At 44.2% G+C, this 26,424-nt stretch overlaps 2 protein-coding genes across 16 annotated transcripts in view; one reads left to right on the top strand and one right to left on the bottom strand.

The window, feature by feature from the left end:
- Positions 1 to 20,225, top strand: part of Pde8b (phosphodiesterase 8B) — a 248,075-nt gene extending 227,850 nt beyond the window's left edge. For 8 of the 11 annotated variants that reach the window (XM_031360580.1, XM_031360581.1, XM_031360583.1 and 5 more), the window contains 6 exons: positions 568 to 766; positions 10,239 to 10,456; positions 11,704 to 11,824; positions 14,095 to 14,262; positions 16,924 to 17,053; positions 18,491 to 20,225. In XM_031360580.1, coding sequence (XP_031216440.1) covers positions 568 to 766; positions 10,239 to 10,456; positions 11,704 to 11,824; positions 14,095 to 14,262; positions 16,924 to 17,053; positions 18,491 to 18,600 — 946 coding nt within the window. In that variant the 3' untranslated portion in view covers positions 18,601 to 20,225. The remainder of the gene's footprint in view (positions 1 to 567; positions 767 to 10,238; positions 10,457 to 11,703; positions 11,825 to 14,094; positions 14,263 to 16,923; positions 17,054 to 18,490) is intronic. The other 3 variants (XM_031360574.1, XM_031360577.1, XM_031360576.1) reach the window with 1 other exon arrangement.
- A 1,156-nt stretch (positions 20,226 to 21,381) lies between these two features.
- Positions 21,382 to 26,424, bottom strand: part of Wdr41 (WD repeat domain 41) — a 56,277-nt gene continuing 51,234 nt past the window's right edge. For all 5 annotated transcript variants that reach the window (XM_031360588.1, XM_031360587.1, XM_031360584.1 and 2 more), the window contains exons 12-13: positions 25,739 to 25,872; positions 21,382 to 23,087 (exon numbers count right to left, since the gene is read on the bottom strand). In XM_031360588.1, the coding sequence (XP_031216448.1) occupies positions 22,932 to 23,087; positions 25,739 to 25,872 (290 nt within the window). In that variant the 3' untranslated portion in view covers positions 21,382 to 22,931. The remainder of the gene's footprint in view (positions 23,088 to 25,738; positions 25,873 to 26,424) is intronic.

Below are 26,424 nucleotides of genomic sequence, written 5' to 3'. Positions count from 1 at the left end.
CCCTCCCTCCCTCCCTGTCTCTCTCTCTCCCTCTCTCTCTCCCTCTCTCTCCTTCCCTCCCTCCCTCCCTTCTTCTTGCCTGCACACAGACATGGGATTTGATAGCACTGTAGGTTTTCTTTGAGTCCACTCTGTCTGCAGTGCAAGGAGTTCCTTTTGTCTTAGGAACAGACTTACCTCTCTCTGAGATGTTGGTCTATGGAGTATAAACGATTTATCTATAAAGTAACATCACTCTTAGTGAGGTGACTTTGTTGAGACCACCCACACCATTCATTTTGCCCTTGGGCTCTTCTTACAGGCACAAAGGATGTGCAGAACATGTATGGAAGCAGATTTGAATAGGGGTCAACAGAGGCTTTCTGACTTAACAGATAATCTAAAACCAACCTGGATTGACCCACACAAGGCACCTAGTTGCCAAGTGGTGGGGGCTGGTTAAGCAGAACCAGTGTTTCTGGTCTACAAGCATATTGAGTGATTGCACATACATAAGTCCCTCTGTTCTCTACTGCCATTAATGAAATCACTTTCTGGGCCGCTGACTGAACCAGTGTCTGTTTTCAGGCCACTCGTGTACCTGGGCTTAAAGGTCTTCTCTCGGTTTGGAGTATGTGAGTTTTTAAACTGTACTGAAACCACTCTTCGGGCCTGGCTGCAAGTGATTGAAGCCAACTACCACTCCTCCAACGCCTACCACAACTCCACCCATGCTGCCGACGTGCTGCACGCCACGGCTTTCTTCCTCGGAAAGGAAAGAGTGAAGGTAGATTGTAGATCACAATCTAGCTGTCTCCTAGGGTGGAGATCCAAGAATTCAATCTTCCTTCCCTCCCTTTCTCCCTTCCTTCCTCCCTCTCTCCTTCCTTCCCTGCTTTCTACTTATTTATTTATTTAATGTATGTGAGTACACTGTGCTGTACTTCAGACACAACAGAAGAGGGCGTCAGATCTCATTACAGATGGTTGTGAGCCACCATGTGGTTGCTGGGATTTGAACTCAGGTCCTTTGGAAGAGCAGTCAGTGCTCTTAACCAGTGATCCATCTCTCCAGCCCTCAAGAGCTCAATCTTAGTAAATACATTAGACAAATAACAATTTGACAAGACTTTTTTTTTTGTTGTTGTTGTTGTTGTTATAAAACTGGTTGTTAGAGACTAAGAACTTCCTACTAGTTCTCTGTTCTCTTGAAAATTCTTAAAATATTATCTCTGGTACTGAGTTCTGTGGCTGATCCATGAACCTATATTTAACTGTTTACCAGCTCTGGAAAGTGGAGTCACAGGATAAAGCTTAATTTAAAGTACACTGTTGCTAGGGCTTAGGGTTAAGTTTTAGTGTCAGAATTTGGCCATTATACATTCCTAATGGCAACTACACAGCTTTCTCCTGCCTGAGGGGCATATGTGCACTGTGTGAGTGTGTGTGTCAGTGACTTTTGCCTAATTGTGACTCTTTGCAGTTAGTCTCACTCAGAGTTCACTGCTATTGTGACAGGTGCTGATTTTGAGGTTCCCTTACCCTCCCTTCTCACCTAACATCACAGAAAAGCACCTTTTCTATGATTTAAACTAAAGCTTAAAATTTAGGACTAGGGCATGTCAGATATACAGCATGTGCCTAGGACACACGAGCCCCAGATTTGATTTCCAGCACTGCTGGCCCCCACAACGATGCTCTTAGAAGACATTCTGTTGAGACTGCACACACATAAATCTGTGGATACTGCCACTGGGTCATCCTCTTGGAACAGGGGTAAGGGATTAAGGCTGTGGTACTTAAGAGAGAGGGGATAGGTAAAAGGAACAGAAATGGGTAGAGGGTCCTTAGATTTCCCAAAAACTCATTTCTGGCTGTTTCACAAGACATCAAAGGATGTAGTCCAAGGATAATGCTTTTGAAGATTTAAAAAAAAAAAGAAAAACCTGATCACTGCATCAATCTGTGCTATAATGAGCATCCCTCTGAGCCATCTCGGAATCTCTGCTGTGGTTCTAACGCGTGAGATGAGACAGCAGAGCTCTTACGGTTGGCTGAGCAGAGCACCTGGGGCATTAGCACCTGACCAGCCTGATCCTGTGGCCCCAGTTTGCAGCTGAAGTGACATCATCAACAGACCTCTAGGAAACCCCAGACGAGGTGTGGGACTATCTGGAGGTCCTGTCACTATCATCTCCCTGCCTCTCCCCCATCTAAATTTAGGTTTTAGGTTTTTTCCTTGGAGTCCCACCTAGTGCACTGGGTCTGAAATTCTCAAACAGCCTTAGAAACAAGGTTCTGATTCACTGCAATCCACTTACAATTCAAAATATGCCTTCTGACTCCAGCAGCTCTGGCCAGGAATTCAAGATGTGCAGCCCAGAAAGGAGCCTGGGAGACTAGGGCTGTCTGGGGTCAAGTTCAGCCCAAGTTCACTGGCCAGTCCACAGTCCACTGTGATATTCATGGTGGGAAACACTGCTGAGAGTCCTGCCCTGATGAAGACAGCCAGGAAACTGTGTCCTCACCTCTTGTTTGAATTATCAGCTCCTCCGATTTCTTAGGGATGATAAAAGTCAAATATAATCTGTGGGTTCTGGGAACTGATGTCACCTGCATGTTAAGTGCATATTCCACCACTCACTTCCGCTCCCAATGCCAAGGCTACATTTAAATTTTTTAAAAAATGTATTCTCTAAAATACTTCATCCAATATGCTTTCATTATAGTCTTTCCTCTATCCCAACTCCTCCCTTGATCTCTCCTACTTTCCTAGTCAACCCACTTCACGTTCTTTCTCTCTTACAACCATGGAGACCATGGAGTCTAATTTGTGTTGGCCAACTACTTCTAACCACAGCCTGCCCTAGAATATGACTGCTCCCCACCCCCCAAGGCTGACATTTTGTCTGCCTTGAGCTTGTGTGGGTCTTGTACAAGCTGTCAGTCTGAGTTCCTATGCTCATCTTTCCTGTTGTGTCTAGAAAGCATTCTTTCCTTAAAGGTATCTACCACCTCTGACTCTTCAGATCTCTCTGCCTCCTTTTAAGTAGAGACCTCAGAGTCTTGAGTGTGTGTGTGTGTGTATGAGAGAGAGAGAGAGAGAGAGAGAGAGAGAGAGAGAGAGAGAGAGAGAGAGAGATCTCATTTTGGGTTGAGTGCTACAAAGGCTCCCACTCTCTGTACATGGTGCAGTTGTGGATTTCTACGTTAATTACCATCTACTGCAAGGACAATTTAACTTCTCCAATGGATGCTGAATGGTGCACTGATCGATGGGTATTGCAATATGTCCTCAGGAATTATTTTATTACTATGTTCCCTTAGCACAATGATAGTAGTAGGCTTCCCCTCAGAGCATATGACCTATCTAGTCCCAGGTTCTCAGCCTCATTAACAGTGTTATATACGCACTATTGTAGTTCACAGCATTCATAGTTGGGTGACATTGATGATTATTTTTCTCCTAACCCCTAAAGGAAGCTCACATATATAAAGCATAAGAGCTAGCTCCCACATGTAAGAGGAGATAAGCAGTGCTTGTCTTTCTGGGTATGAGGTTTCTAGTTTCATCTATTTGCCTGCAAATTCCTTTTTTCTTAACATCTGAATAATGTTGTATTATGTAAATGTACCACATTTTTATTATCCATTTGTCATCTGGTAGGCAGTTAGGCTATTTCCAATTTCTGGGTATTATGAATAGAGCAACCATGACCATGGATGAGCAAATATCTCTGTAGTAAGAAGTAAAATCTTTTGGGTATATGCCCAAGAGTCATATATTTGGATCTTTTTTTGGTATGTCTATGTTTAGCCTTTTGAGGAACCTCCACACTGATTTCCATAGAGACTGTGCAAATTTAGACCTCCACCAGCTTTCCCCCACCCTCACCAGCATGAGCTGTCATTTGTTTTGAGCCTGGTCATTCTGACTGGGGTAAGATGAAATATCAAAGTAGTTTTAGTTTACATTTTCCAAACAGGATGTTGAATATTTTTAAAAAGTGTTTCTGAGTTATTTGTGATGCATGTTTTGAGGATTCTGCTCAGCTCTGTCCTGGTTGGGTTTTGTCAACTTGACACAAACCTAGACACATCTGAGAAGAGGGAATCTTAATTGAGAACATGATTCCATTAGATTGCCGGTATGAGGTCCTTTAGTGCATTTTCTTGATTAAATGAAGGTAGGCCCATCCCATGAGAGGCAGCCACCTCCGGATAGGTGGCCATAGCTTCTATAAGAAAACAAGCTGTGCAAGCCACAGAGAGGCGGCCAGTAAAGTGTTCCTCCATGGCCTTTGCTCCCATTCCTGCCTTAAGTTCCTGTCCCAACTTCCCTTGTGATGAAGTATGACTTGAGAGTTATCAGGTAAATGCTTTCCTCTCCCAAGTTTCCTTTGGTCAGTGTTTTATCAGAGTAATAACAATCCTGTACCACAGAAGTTCCATGCTACAGTTTAAGATGGGTTATTTTCTCATGTTCAAGTTTTAGTTCTTTGTGTATTCTAGACACTTTCAGATGTACAATTAATACAGTTTCTTTTCCATTATGTTCACTGTCTCTTCAAATTGTGGTGTCCTTTGCTATACAGAATCTTTTTGAGCTTCTATTTATTAATTTTTGGTCTTAATGCCTATGCTATCAGATTAAATGAATTAATGTTCAGAAAGTTCTTTCCTGTACTAACGAGTTCAAGCTATTTCCTACTTTCTCTTCTATCAGATGTCAGGGATCAGGTCTTATTTTGGGGTCCTTGGTCCATTTGAAGTTAAGTTGCAAGTTTCTTTGCATTCTTCTGCATGCAGTCATCCAGCTTGACCAGCATCATATGTTGAAGATTGTATTTTCTCTCAAGTGCGTATGTCAGATGTTCATAAGTATGTGAGCTTATGTCTGAGTCTTCAATTTGATTCCACTGGTCAACATGTCCGTGTTTATGTCAATACCATGTAACCATGTTACTATGGCTCTGTAATACAGCTTCAAACCAGGTATGGTGAGATTGCCAGCAGTTCTTTTATTATTCAGGATTATGTTATTGACATGGGAATTTTGTGTTTCCACTTGAAGGTTAAGATTATATTTTCAGTTCTATAAAGAATTATGCTGGGATTTTAATGAGGATTGCACTGACTCTGTCAACTGCTTTTGGTAGCATAGCCATTTTCACAACATTAATTATACTAATCCATGAACATGGAAAATCTTTCCATCTTCTGGCATTTTCTGTTTCTTTCCTCAACATCTTAACGCTTTTATTACACAAGTCTTCCACATGCTTAGTAAGAGTTATCTCACATTTTTTTTTGAAAGATTTTGTTTCCCACATTTCTATCTCAGTGTTTGACATCTGTATAGCGGAAGGCTTCTGATTTGTGTGTTAATTTTATATCTAGCTACTTTGACCAGTGTTTTTGTCAGCTGTAGAAGCTGCCTGGCAGTTTTTGAATCTTCTATGTATTACAACCATATCACCTGCAAAAGAGGATCCACTAGGGTCTCCCTTTTCTGTCGGGATCCCCGTGATGTCCTTTGGTTGTCTTGGGATCCCCTTGATTTCCTTCGGTGGTCTTACAGCTCTAGCTAAGACTTAAAGAGCTATATTCAGCAGGTGTAGAGTGGACATTCATGTCTTGCTTCTGATTTTTGTGGAAATGCTTTGAATTTCTATCCATTTATAATGATGTTGGCTGTGGGCTTGTTGTAACTTGCCTTTATTTATTGAGATATGTCCCTCATGTCGTGAATCTCTCCAGGACTTTTATCATGAGGAATGTGGGATTCTGTCAAAGGACTTTTCTGAGTCTAATGAGATGGCCATGTGGTTTCTGTCCTTTAGTCTGTTTATGCCGTGGGTTATGTTTGCTCACTTCCATATGCTGAGCCATTCCTGCATCCCTGGGATGAAGCTAACTTGATTATGGTGGATAATCTTTTTAGTGAGTTCTTGGATTTGATTTGCAATTATTTTATGGAGTTTTTTTTCACATTTATGATTATAAGGGATATTGGCCTATGATTTTCTTTTTTTGTTGAGTCTTTTTGAGATTTACCTAAAAAAACACAGACTAATAGTGTTTCATAAGAAGAACTGGGGAATGTTCCTTCAGTCTCTATTTTGCAGAATAACTTGAGAAGGAGTTGTACTTCATTGAGGTTCTTTTTAGTTAGGGGAGTTTAGATTACTGCTTCTAACACATCTTTTAAAATTATTTACTTCATCTTGATTTAACTTTGTTAGTATATATACTATATAAATATATATGTGTGTGTGTATATATATACTATAAAGTATAAAGTTATATATAACAAAATATATACTTTACAGTATATATACTATAAACTATAAAGTTTTATATATATAAAACAATATATATATATATATAATATATATAAAAAGAAACTCATCCATTTCTTTTACATTTTCTGATTTGAAAGAATTCAGATTCTTAAAGTATTCTCTTATGATTCTTTGAATTTCCTCAGTGGCTGGTTTTTATATTTTTTGGGATTTGGGGTCTTTTTTTTTTTCAAGACAGGGTTTCTCTGTCTAGCCCTGCCTGTCCTGGAACTCACTCTATAGACTAGGCTGGCCTCGAACTCAGAAATCCGCCTGCCTCTGCATCCCAAGTGCTGGGATTAAAGGCGTGTGCCACCACTGCCCAGCCTCCAATTTTATAAAATTGGATTTCTCTTTCTTTTTTCTTTTTCTTTTTTATTTCACTTTATTTTATTTTTGCTTAACGTAACTAATGCTGATTTGTTTTTTCAAAGAATCAACTCTTTGTTTCACTGATTTTGTGTGTGGTGTGTGTGCATGCACAAGTGTGTTTTGCTTGTTTCCACTTCACTGATTTAAACCCTGGGTTTATTTCTTCCCATATATATTTTTCAGTGTTGTTTGTTTGTTTTGTTTTCCTAGATCTTCCAAGTGTATCACTGACTTATTAGTAAGAGACCTCACCAGGTTTTTCTTTTCTTTAACTTGCTATGTGCTTTCCTCTTAGAACCTCCTTCATCATGTCCCATAGATTTTGTATGTTGTTCTCATCTCTATCCTATTCTAAAACCCTTTACATGTTCTTGATTTCAGCCTGACCCAGTTTTAACTTGGTATCGTGCTGCTTAGTTTTCATGGATATGGACGTTCTGCTGCTTCCATTGTCAACACCCAGCTTTACTCTGTGGTGATCAAGCAGGATGCTTCAGACCATTTGTCCTCCTCTGTGCTAAGACTGGCCTTATGCCTAATACATGGTCAGCTTTGGAGGAGGCTCCGTGGGCTGCTGAGAAACGCATGTTTTTCAATACCTGGGTAGAAAGTTCTGAGGTGTTCGGTGGCTCCACTGATATATGGAGTTATTAACTCCAGAGTCTAACTAGTTTTTGCCTGGATGACCTACTGGTGAGAACACGGGTACTAAGGTCGCCCACTGGCATTCTGTTAGTGTCGACGTGTGACTTTAGATGCAATAGTCTTTCTTTTATAAATCTAGATCCTCTTGTGTTTGGAGTACAAAGCTTTAGAATTATGGTATCTTCTTGGTGGAATTTCTCTTTCATCGGTGTATAGAGTCTTTCCTTATCTCTTTTGATGAGTTTTGAGGTCTCTTTTGTCAGATATTAGCGTAAGGGCCATTACAAAGCATCCTCAGCCCAGCCAGAGACCGTTTGCCAGTGTGGCCAGAGCCCTGCATGTGGCTGGAGACCACATGCTCCGGCTGCTCTCACCTCGCTCCTGACACCTACTGCAAGCAGATAGGCCTGGTCACCCAGCACTGCGCTTATGATCTAGACCAAAGTGACTGAATAAGGAAGGGCTGGAAGGGCAGAGTTAGGCTGGAGCCATGCTATGCCTTGCAGATCAATGTCTCCTGGAACAGAAAAGAACAATGCGGACGTCTCCATGTCCAGATACTTAGATGTTTACTAGCTGCATGTGTTTCTGTCTCTCTCTCTCTGTCTCTGTCTCTCTCTCTTTTCCCCCTCCCTCCCTCCTTCCCTACACTAACCCCCACAGGACCATGCTTTTCTTCTGTGAGCTTGCCTCATCTCCCAGCTATTTCTCATCAGACCCTGCATGGTTGGTGCTCACAAAACTGTAGGATAAAGCACATGATTGGTACCTCAGCAGAAGCTCATTCCAAGGCTATTGCTGGGGTTAAATCCATGTAGGGCTAGAGAAGAGGCAGCTCTAGACAAGTGCAATTTGTATTTTCTAGCCACCTAGTATCTGTCCCATCAGCTAGTCTGAAAAGGGGGTTAACCTGGGACTAGTTACTGACATCAGGACTGGATCTATAGCTGCCCCACCTGAAACTACAGGAAGGGGCCCCTGTGTTCTCACTGATCAGGTAAAATCACTTATAGCAGGGGACAAGTTGGAGCAGTTCCAGGTTCTGAGCTTGGAGATGGCAGGCTACATCTGAAGATTATGGTGGCCTCTTCTGACAGCCAAGCAGGATTTCATTTTCTGGCCTCTCTAGACTTTATCTCACCAAGAACTCCCAGAACATCCAGGCTGCTCTCAGGAAACTTTGTATGCTGTCTGGGCCACGCCAGGATTCCTACCAGCTCTGTGACATTATGATTCAAGATGGAAGTGACTCCCTTCCTAGAGACAGACAACATTCAAGAAAGTCCTATTATTACCCCAAGTCAGCACTGACAGGGACTGCCCCAGGGCCTGGGAGGGCATCATCATGATGGCTGAGCTTCAGGCAGTCTTCCTTACCAGGTTTTCCCTCCCACAGAACTCTGAGAGCAAGCTGGGAACACCCTAAACCGAGTGTAGTCTTCCAGTCCCCCAGGCCTACCTCCCTCTTCTTCACTGTTCGCCCCTTGGCTCACTTGGCTCCCTCAGTAGCTTCATCTGGACTCCCTGCCTGGATTCTTCTCCTTTACTACGTGTTGCCTGCTCTCCTGTTGCTTATTCACCATACTTCAGCAACAAAAAGCTCTTTCTTAGGAAAGCTGTCACTGGCCATTCTGTAGACCTTTCTTGGCCAGCTTGGTAGTTGTCTTAGGGTTTTACTGCTATGAACAGACACCAGAACCAGGGAAAGTCTTATAAGGACAACATTTAACTGTGGCTGGCTTACAGGTTCAGAGGTTCAGTCCATTATCATCAAGGCAGGAACATGGAAGCATCCAGGCAGGCATGGTGCAGGAGGAGCTGAGAGTTCAACTTCTTCATCTGAAGACTGCTATTGGAAGACTGACTTCCAGAAAGCTAGGACAAAGGCCATGCCCACAGTGACACACCTACTCCAACAGGGACACACCTACTCTATCAGGGCTGCACCTCCTAAAAGTGCCACTCCCTAGGCCAAGCATATACAAACCATCACAGTAGTCACTAACCGTACACGGCTACTAAATAAAGCTGAGGAGGCCCTCCATCGCACTAGCCATAAGGCCAGTAAGTAAGTGTTCAGGAGCCATATGTGATGGGGTTTGTCTGCGTTCCACAGGTGCAGAGCACTCCCATCACCACAGGATGGTCAGTGATCAGTGCTGCCCTGCTCTGCCCAGCCCCACAGTTACACTCTTGGGATGCTGGGACTCTTTTTACCTAATCCCACCCATTGATATCACTGCTTCAGCTCTGGGGCTGCGCACGATACCCAGCACCTTTAGGCATCTGACATGGAATGAATTCATAATACAGCGTCTTACATAACACCCCATCTGCCAGCTTTCTATCAACTTACAAGCTAAGAAGCATACTTGCAGTCATTTGAGCCCAGTATTAGCATGGTGAAGCTCTGGTGAGTTTCTCTCAGCCTTTGCTGCTTGCTAGCCCAGTCCCTGCATTCCACCTTGATCCTGCCTCACTGCCAAGCTCCAGCTATTGCCCCAGTCCATCCTGTGAGCTAGCTGTGCTGTTTACAACTAGCCCTCCAAGATGCCTGCAGAAGCTGCTGTGCAAGCAACATCTGATGCCGGCTCCTTTCTACTCATCCCAGCAGAGTTCTAGCAGCAATTCTAAAGACCTGCTTAGCTTCTTTTTCAAAGAACCGGCAAATGGGCTCTAGATAGGCCAGGTGTTGTAGCTTCTATGTTCTTGAGAGAATACACAGCACAGGACAGTGGCACCATGTCCCCAAGGCCACCTTTCCGAGAAGGCTAGGAGGAAACTGAAAGGAAATTCCAAAGGTTCCAGCCCCAAGCCCTTCACTTTCCAAGGGGCAGAGATGGATGTTGGTCTCCCGAAGCCCGTGGATAATGCTCAGTGTTCCTCCCCTTACCCCAGGGAAGCCTGGACCAGCTGGATGAGGTGGCTGCTCTGATCGCTGCCACGGTCCACGATGTGGATCACCCCGGAAGAACCAACTCCTTCCTGTGCAATGCCGGCAGCGAGCTCGCTGTGCTCTACAACGACACTGCGGTCTTGGAGAGTCACCACACAGCCCTGGCCTTCCAGCTCACTGTCAAGGACACCAAGTGCAACATTTTCAAGAACATTGACAGGTTTGTCATATTTGGGCTCCCAGGCTTAGGTCTATGCAGCTAGAAGAGAAACTAAATTTTCTCTGGTTTCTCTGAATAGATGGGAATGAAACAGTGGTTCTTTACTGCGTCAGGTTATCAATCTCCTTTGTCCATCTGAACTGAGTTTTGCTTTTCAGACTGCCTTTCATGCTTTAAAAATCTCATTTAGCCTTCAGTAAATCCATGAAAATAAATGTTTGTTATGCACTGAAAAGCACTGCCTAAATGTTGATGGCCTCACTAACAAGTCTAGCAGCTATTTTTATCTTCTTCCCTGTGGCTCAAAGACAATGTATAATCCTGCATTTCCAGCCACTAAGAATCCATCTCTAAGAAGAGGTCCCAGTGAGGACGCTGGAAATGAGGCAGGTTTCCTTCTCACGCAAAGAGTGATGCTCTCACATCTGTAGACAGCACCTTGATGGGATGTAGTGGAGCAGTTCTTACCCGCTAGCAACTGTGTGTGTGTGGTCAAGCTATGGCTATTTCCTGTAACGCACCAGCAAGCTGCTGGGCAGAGTTTTGGTCAAAGGCCTGGTGGTCACTTGAGCCTCAAGACATTGTCTACATGAACTCACCAGTTTAGGCTCTAGAAAAATCTCTATAGTCACAGAGAGTGGTTGTTCTAATTCAGACTTAAGTTCTATTGTATCAAGGACCTGTAGAGAAACAATTCTTTCCAGGAGACCATTTGATTAGCTCCTTATTCAGCCTCTTAAAGTTAGTAGATGATAGGTATTTTCTGATAACCTTGAGCCATTGTTCCAACCACTGCAGCATCGATCGATTACAGGCTAGAAGATTACATAAAAGGAAAATCTTCCTCAAGGCCATCGCCACCAGAATAGACTGTGGCAGTTCTCTCCAGTAGGAACTGGTCTGCATGGAATGGAGTCAAACCTCATCAGACTGCCACCTTGGCCTGTCCCTTCCTTTCACTTCCTTGTTCTAATGTTTTCAAAGGAAGGGGTAGGAACTACTATTCAAAAGAACTGCTGGTCACGTAATGTGCACTTTCATTTCTCTTAACATTGCTGTGCAGAAGAGAGTCATCTGTCACTGGAGAACATGGAATGGCATCAACATGGGCTTACTGAGGGTGGGGGACGGTGAGCAGGTGGAGTCTGGGATCAGCAGTCACTTGACTCTGACCCCGTCTGTCCCAGTGGCAGGGCATTTCTGATTTAGGGCATGGTGTGAGCAGGGAACTTTGTCTTCTTATGTAGGAACCACTATCGAACGCTGCGCCAGGCTATTATTGACATGGTGTTGGCCACGGAGATGACAAAACACTTTGAACACGTGAACAAATTTGTGAACAGCATCAACAAGCCACTGGCAGCCGAGGTAAGGGCTCTTACGTAATGAGATACTTGGAGCGCGTTTCTCTCAGAGCCTGCTCTGGTACCAAAGCATTTTCTGCCTCACCAATGTGAGGTGATTATCAGCTTGGAGCTGGGGAGAGAGCTTGGGGATAAGAAGAGACCGACAGCTGTCCCCTGCAATTCCTCAGGCAGGGCCTGAGACACAGCGCTAGGTGGAGGAGCCCACAGGTGAGCAGAATGAACGGTTGCTCGGACTCTGAGGATCTCAAAGCTAGGGGATGCTTTACAGAACCGTACCCTGACCAGTATCATCAACGTGAACGAGTGTATTAGTTCTTTTCTGCTGCTGTAATAAAATGTCCCCAGGAAAAGCAAGTTGGGGAAGAAAAGGTTTATCTGTTCTCAGTCATTCTTTCCTGGAGGGAAGTTAAGGCAAGGACGCAAGACCAGGAGTCTGAAGGCAGGAATGCTGCTGCTGCATGCATCATTAATTCTGACCAGGAACTCACTCCCAACCAAGGAAGTATGGCAGACACCATGGAAGGAGGAAGGAAGACCACAGACACATTCACCAGTTCATGTTTGCCAGTTTTCTTATAGATCAGAACCACCTGTCTGGGGATGGTGCCACCCCTAGTAGGCCAACCTTCCCCGAAACAATTAACAGTCAAGACAATCCCCCAGAGATGGTCTGGCCTATAAGACAATCTGGCCTGGGCAATCCCTCAACTAAGTTTCCCTTCTTGGAGTCCCGAGGCTATGTCAAGTTGACAATTAAAGCTAACTTTGTGACTAGAAAACAAAAATGTAAGCTTTTGTTTTTCTTTTTATAAATGTATCATGTTCTTCCTCCCTCTCTCAAAAATAAAAAATAAAATGAAAAGAGATAAACTAACATCAAAAATCTGTAGGGAAGTATGGAGGAGCTGAAGAAAACAAAAAGAATGTGTTCAAAATATATAAAATGTTTTTCTTAAAAAAAATCTTAAAAAGAGAGAAATTTACCATGAACCTGCCTTATGAGCCTTACAAATCTGGGCTTTAGAAGTGAGACATAATGTTCCTCCTTTACTAACATGAAATCGACTGTCCTTGGAAACTATTAAGAGTGGTCGTAGCTCCTGAAAGCATGTTTCCAGTCCTGTAAAAGGGAGAATAAATGTTTCGAAGGTAACTTGATGATCAATAAGGACACTGTCACATATAAGGAACCTATCACATGACCAACCTAGGGACAGGAAGAGTGCCCACCTCATTTGCATTGAACCTCATCTCCCATGGAATCCATCACACAATGCCAGAGCTTTCTTCGAGACAGAGGGTAGAGAGGAACACGTGTCTTGAAGTTTTGAGCAGAAAACTATACAGAATGACTGAATTTGGACAGAGACGGTCATCTCTCCCTACCTCCAATTCTGTTTGAGATGTACTGCCCGCCAAGTCGTCTGCAGTAAACAATACCTTCTTAGGGTATTGGGAAAACAGCTTCAAGAACAGTCTTCCCTTCAGGAGTCCAATAAAGAGGACTAGCCTCAAAATGAAATCCCACTACGCATCAGGCTGTCTTTCAGCTTGGCCAAGCTCTGGAGAGCTCATTAACTGCTTCATATAAACCAATGGTGCCTTTTGGAAAGAATAATTTTCCAGGCTCTGTGAAATTGGCCTGTGAATGCATACATACCCACCTAGTCATAGACCTGGTTCCGTGCCCCTGGCCACTGGCATTCCCCCAGTAGGTATATAGCACTGCATAATCATGTCTTCAGAGAGTGCCGAATACATGTTCTCTGGCATTTTGGCCCAAATGTACACGTTTCACACTTCACACTAATTATCTCTCATTGAGAACCAGCCAGGAAACACACATGGGTGTATACATGCCTTAAGAAGTGGTGTGGGTTGGCAGTGAGTGGAAACTAAGTAAAAACAAATGAAGTAATTGAAAAGTCACAATTTCTCAACATTTGATGGATTAGAAGAACTGAGAGTTGTATTTTCATACATTTCTGAGGAGTTGGGGGAAAGTGGGAGAGAGCCCTTTTTAAGGTGACCTAAACAGCTCAGAACAAACGCTGCCTGTAGCTGTTATGCTAGGTCAGTGGATGGGTGATGATGGGGACTTTTTGCCTTTTAAATTCTATACAATATTGATGGTCTTTAAAGACTATGCTAGGATATTATATATGGACAAAGGAATCAAACAGTTCCCATTGCTAAGCCCCAGACAAATCTGTGTGCCTGGTGAGTTAGCCTCTGTGGGCTTTTCCAGCCCTGATCTGATCTCTTTTCCAGAGTGAGGGCAGCGATTGTGAATGCAACCCTACTGGGAAGAACTTTCCTGAAAACCAAATCCTCATCAAGCGCATGATGATCAAGTGTGCTGACGTGGCCAACCCGTGCCGTCCCTTGGACCTGTGCATTGAATGGGCTGGAAGGATCTCCGAGGAGTATTTTGCACAGGTGTGCTACTGTGTGGGAAGTGTTCCTTCCCTTCTAAGAACAGTCCTTAGGCCGCAGAACTCTGTGGGTTCCACAGCTAGGGAACTTCTCTTCTCTGGAAGGCCGCCCTCAGCCCTCACTGGAGACTTGTGGTTCTCTCAAGGGGCAAGCCAGTGTGCTAGCCACTGATCAAAACCTTCCTGGGATAGCGGGAATTCTGTGATTGTCAGACCCTGGACTTTCGTAAGATCTAGGAAACTGTATTTACTACGATATTACTGTCTCCCTAGTACATTATGGGAGGCGCATCCTATTTGTGGGTTTACTCAGTTTACTCAGGGATAGTTACAGACTCCGGTAAGCCCACACCTTGGTTCAAAGGGGTGGATATCTAGGGAGATGGCTCAGTGGGTAAAGACATTTGCTATACAAGCATAAGGACTTAAAGTCAAATCTTAGCACCGTGTTAAGAATCAGGGCACAGCCATGTGAACACTTTTGACCTCAGCACTGTGCAGGGTCAGAGACAGGGCTATTGGGGCTCAATAGGCTCCAGCCCCACTCTAGGTTCAGAGAGACCTTGTCTCAAAGGAATAGGGCAAAAAAAAAAAATCATAGAGAAGGATACCTGACATCCTCTACTCTTTGTACGTGTGTGCCCAAACACACCTGTGCACATAGGCCACACACAACACATACTGTGTGTATGCATTCACATACACATACATACACATACCAAAAAACTAGCAAAAAAGTACCCTAAGGATATATCCGTGTTAGATTCTATGGGAATTCAGATTTTTTTTTTTCTAGACAAAGCAGAAAGGGGCTTTAAGGGTGATATTAGAATTCTATTTTTGAAGGATTTAAAAATTTAAAAACAGGATTAAAAGAGAAAATTCTAGAAGACAGTAAACTGACAGATATCTTTAAAGAAAAACTTCAAAGACTGGTGTCTATATGTATAACAGAAGACAATTAGCAAGCAACTGTGAGTAACACAGAGCAGGTGATCTGCTACCTGGCTGGAATGTAACTGAGGCAGGCTGAAGAATAGCTGACCCTGGGCTGGCTCAGAACGAGCCTCTGAACTGCAGGAAAGTAAGCTAGGCAGTTCTGAGCTTGCCCGTGTCAGGGATGGGGAGTAGGGGGGACCAGAGGGAGGTCAGGGATGGGGAGTGGGGGGGGGGACCAGAGGGAGTAGCGAGGATGAGGGTATGGACCAAATCACTCTGAGAACATCAGTGGATATTTTAAGGCTACTTGATCGACTGGGTGAGCTGAGCCAGAAGCCAGTAATGGGTTTTCCGGGACCCACATGGGAAGGACTTGATGCTCACTCCTTGTTCCTGACACTGGGAGAAGGTCCCGTTGTCAAGTTCTCTGACAGAAGCTTCCAACTCAGGGGTCCTTTCTCTCTCTCAAGAATGTAGTGACAATGCCAGTGTGCCCTGAAAATCAGGTTGCAAATGAAGCCTGTGATGAGTTCTAAACATTATCAAGGAATGTGGATATCTTAGTTGCTGTAAAGAGACACCATGTCCAAGGCAACTCTTGTAAGGACAATATTTAGCTGGGGCTAGCCTACAGGTTCAGAGGTTCAGTCCGTTATCAAGGAGTGCCAGCATCCAGGCAGGCATGGTGAAGAAGAGCTGAGAGTTCTACACCTTTATCTGAAGGCTGCTAGGCATAGACTGGCTTCCAGGCAGCTAGGAGGAGGGCTTAAAGCTCATACCCATAAGGACAGGCTTCTTCCAACAAGCCCACACCTCCAAATACTGCCACTCCCTGGGCCAAGCATATTCAAACCACCACAGTGGATCTCACTGTTCAGCTTCCAGAGTCCAGATGCCTTGCAGCATGTGGGAAACTCAGATGTCCATACACCCTGACAGCAGCGTGTTAACAGTCCCTGGGGAAAAGCAACACATTCACCTCACAGCTCAACAGCTCCGGTGCTTGTCCCAGAGGTCCCTGACTATGGCTGCACATGAAGGTGCTCTGTGCTTGCCATTCTGTCAGGCAGAATAGTCAAAAGACACACACTGAGAGGTTAAGATTCTTTTAAAAATATCTCATTCTCACTGCTGCATATACATAATTTTTAAGTGAAAATAGTTACAAATAACAACAGAGAAACAGTTAAAAAAAACAAACAAACATGTGAGCATGCAGCCAGGGATACAGTGGCGACTGCTCTTGACTTGTGTGTTCTACTGCCTCCATTTCATGGGCTATCTGCAGTTTGACCTTTGCTGCAAATGTCAATTAGTGCCAGTAGGCTGTAGAGTGTAGATCTGACCTTACAAAAGTAAAAGCAGATCACGGGAAAAGGGACTAAGTTCCACTAGGGCCAGTGCTTCAGGGGAAGCTGGGGAATAACACAGAATGAGAAATTAGGGCTAGTGATGATGCAGCTCTTTGGAAAACACTGTCCTGGAATCCCTTAGGTCCTGGATTCTAGAGAGGAGAGGGGGAGTGGTGGAAGAGGGGGATCTGAACACAGTCACTGCGGGTCACCTCAGAAAACTGCTCAACCTTTCTGCGGTTTGGCTCTGGACTTCTTCTGAGAAACATGCAGTTACTGTGAAGGTTTCTTGAATGTCCACAGCTGTTACTGCAAGGGATTCTCATGTGCCAACAGCACTGTGCACTGGTGTTTTGTTTTATTTTTTTCTCCAGACCGATGAAGAAAAGAGGCAGGGGCTGCCTGTGGTGATGCCAGTGTTCGACCGCAATACCTGCAGCATCCCCAAGTCCCAGATCTCCTTCATCGACTACTTCATAACAGACATGTTCGATGCTTGGGATGGTAAGTCCATTGCTATTTTATCACCCACAGAGGATATTTTGCTATACTTAATGAAGACTACCTTTAATGGCCCAGGCCGGTAAACAAAATACTAACATATATATGTGTGTCTCCCTGCTGTCCTGGATTGGAACATCGGCTCATACAATCCATGAGGGCCGGGGGAGCAGGGATGGCAAACAGGTGGTCCAGAAGCCCTGTGCATGGAAAGGTAAAAGGCCATACCAGGACCAGAGGACAGTAGGCAGATCAATTTTACCTAAGGTGACCGATAGCTTATAAAGGTCTGAGGGACTGAGGGTAGGAACATCCAGGATGCGCAAAGGTCATTGGATGGAGGCTAAAGGTATCTGGAATGCCTCATTAGCAAGGGGGAGCAATTGGGGAATCTCAGGGGACAGCTGAACAGGTTTTGTCAGGAGACCTTTCTCCTGTAATTGGTCCTGTAATCTAACTAAGGCTAACTAAGACATTCATGAGGTAGGGTGTTTTGAATTCCCCAGACAAGGTCAGAGAAAGAGAAGACCTGCTAATGAAGGGAGTCTCCCATATTGTGCAGAGCCCAGGGGCTATCTAGTCATGGTGGACTTCTTCGACCTTAATCAGCAGAGTTGGAAAACATATACATATATACATATGCCATGAGCCCTCTGTGGGCAGGCAAGGCAGGTGCATCCCAGCATCTGGTACAGTCTTGGGAGTGTCACCGGGATGAATAAGGCTTCACTTTTCAGAGGCCACTTCACTCTCACACTGGGAGAAATCCAACTAAGCAAATGCATCTCATCCTCTGTGAATTTCAGGTTCAAGAGAGTTAAGTAAAAACCCTGTTTGTATTTCAGCAACTAATACATTCAGGCTAGGGACAGAGTTCATAGCTCAGAGTGGTGGACTGCTTGCCTAGAGCATAAGGCCCTGGGTTCAACTCCTAACACTACAATGAATGAATGAATAATGAATGAATGAATGAATGAATGAAATAAAAAGAAAGAAAAATAAAGGAAAGACAGACAGACTACTAGCCACTAAACTCATGTTTACTGACTTGTCCTCATGCCTGCGTTCACCTGCAGCCCAAGCCCTGATCTTGGGGATGTTTTTCCTCTGGTCGTTTTGGTGGGGATACACATGCACAGAGATGTCAGAGTCATCCTCCAGCTGCTTATTTCTTTATATAGGGCCTCTCATTGGCCTGGGGTTTCTCCATCAGGTCAGGCTGGCTAATGAGGCCCGGGGATACATCACTCTCTGCCCGCTAGAGCTGGGATTACAAGCGCATGCATGCCACCATGACTAGCTTTTGCACCTGGTCTGGGAATTGAACTTGGGTCCTCACAATTGCATGGCAAGCCAGTCACTGACTATCTTCCCGACTGCTGATCCCAAAGACCAAGCCTAATAAATACTTGTGAATTCAATGGTCTCTTCTGCTTGCAGCCTTTGCTCACCTGCCTGCCCTGATGCAGCACCTGGCCGATAACTATAAACACTGGAAGACGCTGGATGACCTCAAGTGCAAAAGTCTGAGACTTCCATCTGACACCTAAAGCCAAGCCCGAGAAGGGGACACTCTGGCCTATAGAGGACACTGTGAATCACGGAGTAGAACAAGCAAGAGGGTTTCCTTTACAATGGAAATGACAGGCGGACACTAAGGAGCTAGTGTTTAATATCCGACCTGAATCTTGCACGCCCCCAAATTTCATTTTCAGAAAGTTATGTTTCATCAATAAAAATATGTTCTTTTGAATCACTTCATGACAAAACGAGCCGCTTGGCAGCCTCTTCTGCCAAGCTGTTAGCCTGCGTGCCCTTGTAAAACTCACGGAGCTGACTGATCTACTGAAGGTACAAGCAGGACACAAGAAGCAGAGACCTGTGGTCTGCGTGCCCCTCCTCCTGATGGACGCCAGGTAGCTTAGCCAGGATTCAGCTCAACTGTTACCAGAAAACTAACTACTGATGCTTAGCTTGACGACTTTCTTCAATGGCAAGAGGATGAAGGATTCTTAAACATCTCCTCTGAGCAAATGTATGTGAGAAAGAAGCTAGTTAAAATGGGCAGAATGAGAATGAGATTGTCAATTAACTAGTTAGCACTTCCATGGATACATGGTAGACAGTATGATATCCGAGTGAGACACAGCCTGGGCCTGCTGGGTGTCCCCTGAATGGGCATCAGCCACTGGTGGAGCCCCCTTTCCTCTGTGGAGCCTGCCATTTAGAAGCCAGCTGATAGGGAAGGAGTGGGATCCTGGTTAGGGGAGTCCTTGAACACCCCTTACCTCAGGCTCACAGCCACAGCCACAAGTCAGAGTATCTATAAAGCCATTAATGCTCGTGGATAAGTTTTTAAAAAAAAATTAAGAGAAGAAAAAATTATATATATTTGCTGTTAAAAGATTTTTTTATTAAAATAATCTAAACAGCCTGGCTCTTCACCCCTAGTTTGCTGGGCATTACCTGTCTGTCTGTATTTGGGGAGGAAATGGGGAAGTTTCAAGGTTTGGATATCCTTAATTTATATTTGAGATCATGCCATTTGTTTTAATGATGTAAAAAGAGACTGCAAGAAGTGTAAATACATCGGGACACAGGCATGGAGAGGCAGTAAATACTATTTTATGCTATTACCTGTACGCTGATGCTCCTAAAGCACAGGGGCATATTTTTATACAACTTTTCACAAGGCTCTGTGCTCTGCATATGGTCAGACGAGATTTCCCCTCTCTCATGTCAGCCATCCCTCCTCCATGTGTTATGAATATCAGAAACCAAGTAAACAAAATACCGTACTTTTATTTTATCTGTACTCCATGATGCATTTTAAAGATGTATAGAAACTGAACTGACAGAATCAGTAGCTACATGTTTTTTCCAAGTGAAGATTGGACCTTGAAGTATTCGGAAATCAGTACATGGGAAGAAAAAGACAACTTATTGCTATGTAATGTGCCAATGGTTTTTTTCTATGTTTTGTATCAAAGTGTAAACATACATGACAATTCCACGCAAAGAAATGTATCTAAATTATTTTTGTTAGACGGTGAGAGGGCTTGCTGGGTAGGGACAGGAGCCGGCTTTCTATTGTACTGCTGCGTTATCTACATGTGATGAAATGTTTTTGTGAAGTACTTGTAACTAAATTCTTACAGCCATTTTTCATTCCCAACAGCTGTTTTTATTTTATCTCTTTGGCCTAAAATTTTCACAATTTCAAATTTGGGGTTTTAGTGTCTTTTATTTGACGTGTCTCCAACTTTGTTTCGGAACACTGCGGCAGGACCTCAGAGACAAAAACAATCTCCTTAGGCTTCAGAAACCTGCCGGGTCCAAGGGCAATCTAGGAACATTTGTCAGGCACCTGACGTTTCCTATATAAAACATTACAGCTTGCTCAGTGTTACGTTGAATCAATTTCTCATTAACTTCAAATGTTAATAACGTGGAGGTTGAATGCTCTAGACATCCAGGTGCTGAAGCCTCAGGATAACCTGCTCCTATCAGTGGAAATTCCAGAGATCTTCTGAGTTGCTAAGTGGCGCATAGTCTTCCAATTTATTCAAATCATGGACTTTCGGGTAATGCTCATGCATCTCAGATAATTTCTATATGACACATATAAACTATTTTAAGTGCCTCTTGGTTGTGCTTACTATGACACCATGTGTTGAGAGGACCTATATTAACTTAGGAAAAGATAAAGGTAAGAAAAGGTATGTCACTACTGTCCCAGAGAGGGAAGTTAGTTTTAAAGTACTGTTTCAGGCACTCCTCAGCAAAGGATAAGTATATCAATCTGATTGGCCCCCATTCAGCTTGAGCAGCAGACAAAGCTGTGGTGTACAAATGCACCTAGAGACCCAGCTCAAAGCAACAAGGCGCAGAATCCAGTGTTCCAGAGCTGACAGCGGAGTAGGGGGAGTAGAAAACACATGCACATAATATTTGTTGACCTCAGCTCTCATTCTTTTCCTCTAAATTGCAAGTTCAAGTCTTAGGTACAGTCTATGTAGGAGTTCTGAGCAGTGAGTGCAGGTCGCAGTCCTAGCCACAGTCATCCACTATTCTCCATCTCTCTGACCTCACACCAGGTCTCTCACTGGGCTGGAAGCTACCCTCTGAACACACTTGTTCTCATGGTGGGAAATTAGTCAGCTGGAGTGGAACAACCGGATGCTTGACTAGGATCCTGTCTGTTACTAAGACTCAAGCATGGCTTCTGCCATTCCATTTGAATAGATTACTACCACAAATCATGAATCTGGAACAGGTAAGGAAGCACTTAAAAAAAAAAAAACCCACAAACTATGAATTCTTTGCTTATGTTATTGAAGAAAACACCTTTACAAACCAATAGCCTAATATGAAATTTATAGAGGAAAAGCTAGTAAAAGGAGAAATCCATTGACATAGCACAATTGAAAGCTTTAAGTGAGTCTAAAGTAAATTAGCCAAAGTGACCGGCAAGCGGATGCACTCGAGCGGACTCGTCTGCTTGGCTGGCGGGTGCTTCCCCCATGACGTCTGCAGGGTGGATGATGACAAACCTGCCTCTTGTATTGACTCCTCAGATAACAATGGTTTTCTGGCTAAAAGACACTTGAGTTTCCCATGGGCATCCTGGTACGTCCTAACTAAGGCAGCTTGCACTTGAATGCTATCTTTTCACATAAAGCTGTTTTCATTGTGAACTGCGGCCAGCAGCAAGGTCTGAGAATGCTCTGGTTTCCCTAACATGGTCGCCAGGACTTCCGCTCAGCCCTTCTCACTCTCCTCTGGTTTCTGCTTTTAAGGCTGTTCAGTGATGATGATGGCCATTGGAAAGAGGGGCTTACCTCCCCAGGCCATGGTTTCCACACTTCTAACATATTGCTACTGATCTCCCTATGATTTTAATGCTACCAAGCTTTGACTGAAGACAGCTGTGGATGTTAGAACTAGTGAAAGTAAGAATTCAGAGTGTCCATCTAGGGAGTAGAGTACGTGTGTGCACACACAAATCTGCAGACGGACAATCATCTTGCCTGTCTTTGATAAGATTCCTTACTCAGCAGTTCAAGAACAGTCCTCCAACCCCATTGTTACTGTGTGGAACACATTTTACATTTCAGTGCCAAAAGAGAGAGTACTGTCATCAGGCTGGGAGGGCGAGGAGCATGGTCGAGTCTTAGTGGATGTTCAGAGAGCTCAACAGTGAAGCTGCTCTCAACCATTGAAGGCAATGGCAAAGCAGGCAGACAGGGCAGCTACAGCTCCTGACCTGAGAAAAGGCTGTGCCTCCCTCCTAAGCCAGGGCGCACGCCACGAACACCTGAAGAGTATTCTGCCAATCAGGAGTCAGGCCAGTTCACACTGAGAAAGAAATGCTCAGATGATGCCTGTGGACTGGAGCACACAGGGATTTTAGTGGGCACAATTAAATATTTTTTCAATGATATAAATTAGTTGGTACCAAACAGAATCATTGTATTTAAAGAACAGAATTCTTTTTGGGGAGAGGGGCTAATATTCAAGTTTGGTTCTGGTGGACACTGATAGCTACTGAGGAGCAGGAGAATTTGTGGCAGAAAGGATCTATCTCCCCAAGTCTTAAAACAGTCTCTAAAGGAACTCAAAATAAAACTTGTAAATAATGTGTGACAACATTTTCTTTTTACTGCTTTAAGAGACAGAACACAGTACCCACCACTTGCACTGCAGCAGGGCCATATTGTGCTGGGTTCTCGGGTGGATACTTGCTGCTGACAGACAGACAGACAGAACCTCATAGGCAAGAAGACAGTACAGATCTAAGGGATCAATGTGTTGATGGTTTTCAGAGTACCGCACTGTATTAGCTGTGCAGGGCTCTCATGCGCACACTTGTCCAGCTCCTTTAAGTGGACTCTGGGTATAAGTCACCGTTCTCTTCTAACTTCTGAAATAACTTTAAGCTGCGTAATCCAGATTCTCGCTCTCCGTTTTTCCACAAAATAATGAGATGATCTGCAGAGCATGTCACTAGTCCATGATCCTCAAAGTATAGAAACATCTGTAAAATAAATTGAAACACTAACTTGACACTGGCAAGAAGAGGCTGAAGCTAGGCAGATTTCCTTGTCTTTAGCATTGGTGCATTAACCCAGGGTCATGTACACTGCTCTACCACCAGGCTGTACCTGCAACTCGGTCTAGCCTTAGTTTGAAGGTCACCACTTCCTGCTGTACTAGCCTCCTTAGTACTGGGATTATAAGCACATGCCACCATGCCCAGTGAAAATTTCCCTCAAAACCATTTGTTACAATCAATATTTAATATTTCAATGGATCCTGCAAAGTATATGAGTTCTTAAATTTCATCTTCTGAATTTACCACAATCTAATTATTCACATTATCGGCTTTAAGATTTGTCAGGCATGGGTCCTCTCACACTTGTGTTATTTACTAGAAAATGCTACCAATAAAATGTCTGAATCCCAAATTCTCTGAGATGAACACCGGCTTCAGCTACTCCTGTAAAGCCGAGCTGCTGAGTCAGTGCACAGTGCTCACTGGGTGACTTCAGCTTACTTTCAGTCCCTACTGCAAAAATGAGTGCCAACAACTGGGGTACCAATGAAGGATTCCGTAATCCATGCCACAGAAACTCAGAACGGAGACCCAGCAATAACAGCAGAAGGACCACGGAGAGAAGACTTTCCACGGGAAGGGAGAGGGTGTTCTAGGGGAGGTGGAGGATACAGGCCAAGTGAAGCACTGAGAAAGGAGGATGCTGTGGATGGAGGGAGAGAGAGCCGGTATGTGAGAGAGAAACTAGGACAAGGGTGAGGCCCTTTAATGACCCAGTGTAAGAAGGGAGGAGCCAGGGACAAGAGAGTAAGGTCAAAGGCTAAGACTTACGGATGACTATGGAGTAAAAGGGAGAAATACAGAGCAAAAATTCTCAGGAGAATTGGAACATCATTGGTGCATGGGCAGAAGGGTGGGGCCAGGAAGCGAGAGGGAGAACACAAAAGGCCTGAGGATATTCAGGGCAGCATCTTCGAGCACCAGAGAGCCTGAATTTGCCAATGAAGCCAAAGGTGCTTTTTTAGAATGCTGACGTGCAGGATACGGTGGCAGCTCAGTGACGGTGGCATGCCTGGCACGTACAGCATGTGAAAGCCTTGGGGGTCAGGGAGAAGACAAAGGAGAAAGCTCTTCCAAGAAAGTTCTGGAACCTTTCACTCATAGACTGATAGACGTGCAGTCTCAAAGGTCTGCCACCGCTTAAAACTTCTAATGGAGAGATGGCTCAGCAGTTCTTCCAGAGTGCCTAGGTTCAATTCCCAGCACCTACATGCCATCTTACAACCAGCTAACTTCAGTCTTTGAGGATTCAATGCCCTCTTCTAGCCTTCATGGACACTGCAGGGAAAATAGATTTCATATGCTCAGTGGGTTCCCATTATTTTAAAAATAAAGCTCAAACTCGTTGGCCTCACTCTCTCAGGACTTCTCTCAGGTTAATTCTCTAGTTAAAGTCTGTTTATGAAAACCCAGTGAGTCTATCCAACCTATTTGCTCTCTGCCACAGCATACGCAAGAGCTATGTCCCCTGTCTACCACACCATGCTCACCACCTGTAATCAAGCCAAAGCAAAGGCGAAAACAAAGCACTAAGCAACTTCACAGAGGACGGCAAAGATGAGCAAGACACAGCACTCAGACACGGGGAGCACACCATGCCTTGGCTCTGTATCTATTAGTCTGGCATAACCTCTGAAGCTCATCTCAAATCCTCTACCTCTATGGACTTTTACAGGATACTGCAAGAAGTGTTTCTTCTGGCTGCCTTTTACCTGAGCCAATCATGAGTAGCCTTGATCAACAGCTCTGCTAGGTCTTTTTCCTTCCTCTCTACAGAGGTATAAAATCCAAGAGAACAAGGACTCCATTTTATAAAAATCTTCAATGGCCAGTGTGGCTGCTGCTTCTAGTTATAAATATTAACTATTCTAGTTATAACATTACCCAAATTAAAGGTAATTTGTTCCTCATGGGCTAAAACCAGGAAGAACAATTCAGGAAATGTCTACTTAGGGCCCCTTCCACTGCTATCTAGTTACATGGTTACCAGTTCCCATGGCTTCTGTACCAGCACCAATCCCTTCCTTCCTTACAAACAATGGTGCTTATTGTAAAATATTAATGTGCTTGCAATGCCACGAGTGACTCTTATGCATGGTTCTCAAACTTCACAATGCATATGATAAGGTAGCAGGGTTCTATGAAACAAGCATTAACCCAAGGCAGATGGAGACAATACTCCGATCCTGAATTTGGTTCTAATCCCCGGAACCAGAGTCTGTTGAGGCTTTTACCCTACCCTACACCGTACAACACCCCATGTTTCCTCTGTTGATTGTTGTGATACACATTCAAGGTCACTAACACTGTCTTGCTACCAGCTCTCTCCTCCCATCCTTAAACCAATACCTGGCTTACGTCCTCAGATCCTGTCTCTATGAAGGACGGTCCTAACTCCTTGTACTATCATTATCTTATTCTATATTCTTACTATCATTATCTTATTCTATATTCTTGTCTGGCAAAAGCCTGTGGCTGAGAGTGTGTGGGTCTTATTTAGAGCAACTGAATTAAAAAGAAGCATGATGCAAGAGCCGGAGCTGCCAGGACTGCATGGCTACTGGAAGTGGTACCTCCACGGACGATGAGTGTCCGATCAGATCTCCGATGAGCTCCAGGGAACACGTGGTGACGTTTTCTTCCTGCTTTTTAACAGGCTGGCTGGCCTGTTTATTTACTCTTCCAAATCCCCACATATTAAAAAATCCTACAAAGAGACAATCCTTTCAGTCATTTCAAAAATCACTATGCTCTCTCCTTACAGGAAGACAAAGTTTGAATACAATCATGTCTCACACTTGGTCTGTCAAGGGCTGAGCTGGTGGCACAGACACTGCTGAGGTCTATGAATACATTCTGTTGTGTTTTCCTAATTCACCTAGCTCCTTGTCTCCTTTCTTTTCTTTTTTTTTTTTTTTTTTTTTTTTTTTTTTTTTTTTTTTTTTGGTTTTTATGATTTTTCGAGACAGGGTTTTCTCTGTGTAGCCCTGGCTGCAGGCTGGCCTCGAACTCAGAAATCTGCCTGCCTCTGCCTCCCAGGCGCTGGGATTAAAGGCGTGCACCACCACTGCTCAGCGTTCCTCATCTCCTATACTGCCCTATCCATCCACGAGTGGCAAGAAAACAGACACTGGAACACGAGAGAAGTAAACAGCCGTAAAGGGCGTATGCAGTCATCGAGACTCGGAGGAAAGGCTGGGACGTCAGACTGTGCATGGGGGGGGTGCAGTCATCGAGACTCGGAAGAAAGGCTGGGACG

This window comes from Mastomys coucha, unplaced genomic scaffold, assembly GCF_008632895.1.
Source record: "Mastomys coucha isolate ucsf_1 unplaced genomic scaffold, UCSF_Mcou_1 pScaffold8, whole genome shotgun sequence".
In the NCBI taxonomy this organism is placed as follows: domain Eukaryota; kingdom Metazoa; phylum Chordata; class Mammalia; order Rodentia; family Muridae; genus Mastomys; species Mastomys coucha.
This window is presented reverse-complemented; position numbering and strand designations above follow the sequence as displayed.